Consider the following 6,000-nt stretch of genomic DNA (forward strand, 5'->3'; position numbering starts at 1 on the left):
GTTAGGGTTTTTTTAAGCCTGGAACAGAGAAGGCATCAAGGAGACTTTATTACAGCCTTCCAGTGTATAAAGTCAGCTTGTTTGAATGACTGAGAAGAACTTTTCTACTGTACTACCAGGATATGTAGTGACAGAACAAGAGGTAATGGTTTTAAACTGATGGTCAGTAGATTTAGGTTGGATATAAAGAAGAAATTCTTCACTAGAATTTCTGGAGGAAGTTGTCCAGAATAGTAGTGGGTGACTTGTCATTAGAAGTGTTCAAAGTCAGTTTGGATAGGGCTTCAAGCAGTGAAAGATATCCTTGCACTTCACAGGAAATGCAGAAATAGATGACCTTTAAGGGTCCCTTCCAACCCAAATCATTCTATGACACTATGATTCTAGCTGAAAGTTTGCTGTGGTATACCTTTCACAAATTGCATATAGTTAAGGTAATTTATTAATCTTTTGCCATAGATGAAGTGCTGTGGTGTAAATGACTTTACGGATTGGTACCCAGTACTGGGAGAAAACATTGTCCCAGACCGATGCTGTACAGAAAACTCTCAAGACTGTGGACGGAATTCCACTGAATTAGTGTGGAAAACGGTAAGGTCAAGTCTTAGAGAGGGGTGGGAAGGAACAAAATAGAGGGAATGCATATGAAAGAAATACCTTGTAACCTTGAGAATTTGATTTACATCTTACAGGGATGTTATGAGAGAGTTATGACTTGGTTTGATGAGAATAAGCATGTCCTTGGCTCAACTGGGATGTGTATCCTTATAATGCAGGTAATGCTGGTATGATGTGTGTCAACACAGATTTTACTTGCTCTGAACATCCTTGTTTCTGTTACACGAAAAGTGGTCCTCAACTGCTTTGAGTTTGATCATGTTTTCAAAAATGCCAGATTTATTCTATGAGCTTATTTGAGGCTTTATCTTTGTATAGAATGCAGGTCAGTCATCATGCTGACCCTCAAAGAAGACAGGCTATAGTGGGGTTTCACTTATCTGCATTTTTACTTCAGAGCCTGGGGTTACCAGGTTTAGTATCCGTTTGTTACCTTGTCTCTTAGAGCACTGTACTTTTTTAAATTTGGAAGCAAGTTCTGGAAATTGCCAGAATGAATTAAATAATGGGTATTGAAGTGAGGAAGTTAATATGTGCATAAAAAAGGAAATGGAGATGTATCAACATAGTGTAATATTGTTTGGGCACTCCTGTATAACTGCTGTACTTCGTACAGATTGCCAGAATCTGATGTTTTCAGTCACAGGTTTTTGGTTAATCAAGCACAAGATTTTGGATAAAAAAGTGACACAATTATGTTTTTCTGATTTTTTTTTTTTTTTTTGGGGGGGGGGGGGGGGGGCATGTGTGACCAAGACCCCTGAGAGACCTTTTTGCTTTCATCACTGCTTTAACAGATGATACATCTTCAGGCATTGCTGTGTGCCTTTATAATATGCATCCTAGTTTACTGACAGTGCTGATGACTGAGAAAGCTGACTAGTTTAGAATGTCTTTTAAAACTAAAGTTGGACCATGAACACACTGTAGGTTTGGCCATCTTCTTGTACTGAAGCCTTCATTGTTTGCTTTCCTTCAGATTCTTGGCATGGCCTTCTCCATGACACTCTTCCAGCAGATTCACAGGACTGGCAAAAAATATGATGCCTAAAGCCTCTGAAACATTATCACATCAGCCCTTCTGTTTGATCATAAAAATGAACAAAAGGAGAGACTGCAAAGAGTATCAAGCCAAGCCCTGCTGAGTGAATCCGTCCCACTGTCTGATCTACTTTGTTGTTACTTGTACAGATATTATCACAACTTGTTGTTTGATTCATATTTTTCTCTGTTTCACATTTGCCATTTATTTGCCAAAGAGAGGGGGAAAAGCTCCCGAACACATGGATTTTCTAAACAAAATCATACATCTGTTTCCAAGACTATTCCCTTGATTTAAGAACACATTTTGCTCTACCAATACATGCTAAATGTGCAAAAGTTATATAAGTTAAACTTTAAGGGAGAATTCTTCAAAGTCTTCCATTACGTTTTCAACCCTCATGTTCAATTCACTGGAAGTCTTGTAAAAGCTACTCTAACTGGGAGTCCTATGAATTGGAGCTTCTTGTACCTGATGGTGTATACTTTTTTGTTATGATAATGATGATTATTAATATTATGATAAATATAGCTTAGAATTTAGTAGCCTGATTTATAGCTTCTATATAGTGTATCTGTTTTTACACATTTATTGTACATTAGTGTAGAAACCACTGTGCAATCTCCTGAGGATATGTTTTTCAAAGTTGGCAGTTGGGGAGGACAGATAAAGAAAATGTTTCTCAAGTTCACTACTTGAGAAACACTCCTCCTACCTCCTACTTAACACTCCTGTGACGCTAAATTTCAGTGTCTTTACCCAGCCAAAGCAGACTGTGACACTGTAATTGGTGCTCCTTGTTAGACTGTTTTGATGTTATGCTACTTTGAAATCTAAAAGTAATGGCTAAGTGAGTAATTCTCCCTGGCATAAAGGAGAAAGGTTGCAGTCTGGCCTGCTGGTCACTTGGCAGCAGGTTTCACAGACTGTATTGTCTGTTTCAAAAAATTTGCATAAAGCATGGTGTGCTGCGGGATATTAGAAAGAGAGGTAGCAATTTTATTACAATTTTGTCATGCTATGCCTTTCAGTGAAGTGGTTCCATCAAAGAGATGACAGCTATCTCTCTGAGCTGGAAAAGATGTCTCTGGACAGAGGGGAACATGAATTTGATTAAAGAAGAGCAGATTCAGAAAAGGGGCAATTTCCAAAAGAAACTGAGAGAGACTATGCACTGTCACACCTTCAGCACAGAACTGGTTCATGCTGGGAGATTGCCAGATCTACCCAGTGATGTGATCAAGAGTTCACTGAGATGCGATGCATATTTTTTAGCCATATTCTGACTACAAAATTTGAACGAAAATTCTAGTTTGAATGCCATTTTATTGTAAGCCAATTCCATTTACTTTTTTTTTTTTTTTTTTTTTTTTAAAGAAATCTCTCCTAAGTTTTACAGTTTTGTGAAGGAAGAAGAAAAGGCCATTAGAGCATGTTGTGTTTTAGCTCCAGTCAGGGCTTAACTAAGCTCTGAAAGGAATTCTACTTTATATTAATTCAGCTTATATTAACTGGCAGTTAGAGGGGATCTTTGTAAGTTACCTCATCCAGTGTCACTCTCAAAAGAGAGCTGTGATCTATATGAGATGGAATTCACTATGATGTTATTAGACTGAATAACAGAAACTGCTAAGGATGGAGATTTTATGCCTCTGTGGTATCCCATTCAGAGCCGTGCCATGTCAAACTACTCCTGTGGTAAATACATTTCTCCTAATGTCCAGTCTGAATATTTATGTTTTAAACTCTGAAAATACGTTGGTTTCGTTGGATAATTCAGCCAATCTTTTCATGATGAGCTGAAATAACAATTGGGCCGCTTCCTATCTGGAAAGTATGAGTACCCTGTTTTATCTTCCTAGTAGGTTCTGTTTGCATTTGTAAATCAGACAGCATTTTGTGTGGACTCTCTCACTTTTTGATGTTCCTTTGAGATCAGTATGATGGAAAGAGTGTGAATGCATGGGACAAGAGGGATGAATTTGTATTTTGGGTATTACAGTGATGAAGGCCATTACTAATCTTAAAGAATGGCCCTTGTCCACATGAGCATGATGTCTGAAGTTTCATAAATCTCTTGTTGCCTACTGAAGAACACTGTATGGGCTCAGCTATTTAATTTGCATTGCCTTTGAAATCCAGGGAAGGAGTAGAAGGGAAGCACAGTAACTGAATCCAGTTTTAATTCCACTTCTAACAAAAATTGGGACCAAGAACATCTGAGCCTCATTGGAGATGTTGCTCATCAAAGAAGGGGCTCTGATGCCCAGTATACTTGCTGCTACATGTAAGACCATATACAAAATACCATATACAAAATTACTAAAATGTGTTGCTATTTCTACAGGAAAGACAGAACAATTTTCATCTAATGACTCTATTACATTCTACCTTTGGTCAGAGGTGCTTTGCTTTTTTTAATTTTCTTTGGGGTTTGAGAAGAATAAGATGCATCACATCACATCTGTCCTCTTGGGTTGCACAGTGGTACGTGCTACAACTTAAATTTCAATCTACATACAGCTTTTACACACACACACACTCACACACAAAAAAAAAAAAAAAACACATAGAAGAAAAGAAAGAAAATAAAAAAGAAAAAAAAAAAAAAAAAAAAAAAAAAATTTAAAATATACCAGTAATACAGAGAAGAAATGAATAGTTGCAGATTTGACTATTTTGCCTTCCATCTAAACTTTTTTTAGAATGCTTCATTCCATTTCACAATCTAATAGTAAATACAATAGATCTTAATCTGAAGATTACTTTTATCATTCTAAACACAATATTAATTGAGGTAGTTACACAAGCTTTGTGTATTCATCTCTGTGAAGCCACTCTATAGTAAGGTAGTCGAGAGCAGGGCTGGTTTGTGTCTCTAGCTGACACACTGATGTGGGAGAAGACAGACATCCTGAAAGGAGAAGAAAAGTAATGCCATTTTCTAGGCAACAGAAACAGCCTTGGAAACTGTGAGGCTGCATCAGTAAGTTTGTCATGGAAAGCACTGTCTCGTAACTGTTTGGTCTCGTGTATATATGCACTTTTCTTGCTTATGCTAATGGGTGGCTTTCTCTGCGTTTTCCCCAAACATCATTTTAGTTATTTAGCTGCAAATTTTTAGCATGTTTTTAAATTTAAAAAAGTGATAATTCAGTAAAAATATATTTAGTATACACAAATATTGATTTGTATCAGTACATACTTCTCTGCATCGTGTTTTCTTGAAAGCAGAGTTCAAGTGTGTGAAAATGCTGTTTCTTTGAATATTTCTTCAGATTGTAGTGTATCTTCTGTCTCACTGTGCTTTATGTTTGGAAGCTGCATCAGCGCTTAGCAGAGACATATTGGGAAAACTGCTTGAAAACTGTGGAAGTGAAAGCAGTGAATTATGTTCCCTCTTGGTGGTACCAAGGTTTTTAGTTATAGGAATTGCAGGTGGAGAGAACTGAAAAGAGCACACTCTCTGCAAATAGCATGTGAGATGTTACCAACAATGGCGTAAATTTATCAATGATAACAGATTAGTTGTGTATTCTGTGCATTGAGTTCTTGGACTATGGTCAAGTTATGCCAACCCTCTTACAACTCTCTTGTGTCCCTCCCCACTGTCTCCATTACTATTAATATACATGGACTACAAACATACACAGGAGTGCAAGCAGAAGACAGCAGAATTGCTCCTTGTGGTCTTTTTTGGGCAGTATGTTGGTCAAGTATAGAGAAGACAAGAAAGAAAAGGGGATTTTCCTAGCTGATATTTTTTGGGAGCAGCATGGAATAGGGCACACATTCTGATGTAACTTACTTTTATAGGGTTGAACAGCTTCATCCTGTAGCCTACGTGGGGAAACATGGAGATGTTTGCCTGCAGACTAGCCAGCCGTCTGTTGTGCAGTAGATAGTAGACACAAAGACACAAACAACATACCATTCCCACCAGGTGATGTTTGCACCAGTGTTTCTTCTATGCAATACCTTTTTTGCCTTTATATAAAAGTTTTTTTAATAGGATGATACACAAATAAAGGATATTTTAAAAGGTGCTTCTTGGAGCTCATTTCTTTCCCACCCTCTTTATCACTAAAAAAATACCTAAAAGATGACTCACAGAGATCCATTCCTACTTAAAAGTCGCTGAGATTCCACAGGAGTTGCTTGAATGGGTTGGTAAACAGTGAGCCATTTGGGCAGGACAGAAGAAGGATGTGGCTGAGATAAAGGGCTAAAGCCAGAGAATATGTGCACAGATATGGAGATGTATTAAGTCAGAAGGACAGGACTAGAATTTGAAGCCACTTAGGAACAAAGAGGGAGTGGATAGTTCAGAGTATCTAGTG

The 6,000-nt window shown here is 37.6% G+C and overlaps 1 protein-coding gene across 3 annotated transcripts in view; it reads left to right on the top strand.

Annotated features, from left to right (window-relative positions):
• The window catches only part of TSPAN9 (tetraspanin 9), a 119,205-nt gene extending 114,979 nt beyond the window's left edge, over positions 1-4,226 (top strand). For all 3 annotated transcript variants that reach the window (XM_042867607.1, XM_042867606.1, XM_042867605.1), the window contains 3 exons: positions 460-591; positions 693-776; positions 1,598-4,226. In XM_042867607.1, coding sequence (XP_042723541.1) covers positions 460-591; positions 693-776; positions 1,598-1,669 — 288 coding nt within the window. In that variant the 3' untranslated portion in view covers positions 1,670-4,226. The remainder of the gene's footprint in view (positions 1-459; positions 592-692; positions 777-1,597) is intronic.
• The last annotated feature ends 1,774 nt before the right edge of the window (positions 4,227-6,000 follow it).

This window comes from Lagopus leucura, unplaced genomic scaffold, assembly GCF_019238085.1.
Source record: "Lagopus leucura isolate 7727_CA_CO unplaced genomic scaffold, USGS_WTPT01 Super-Scaffold_100001, whole genome shotgun sequence".
Lineage (NCBI taxonomy): Eukaryota > Metazoa > Chordata > Aves > Galliformes > Phasianidae > Lagopus > Lagopus leucura.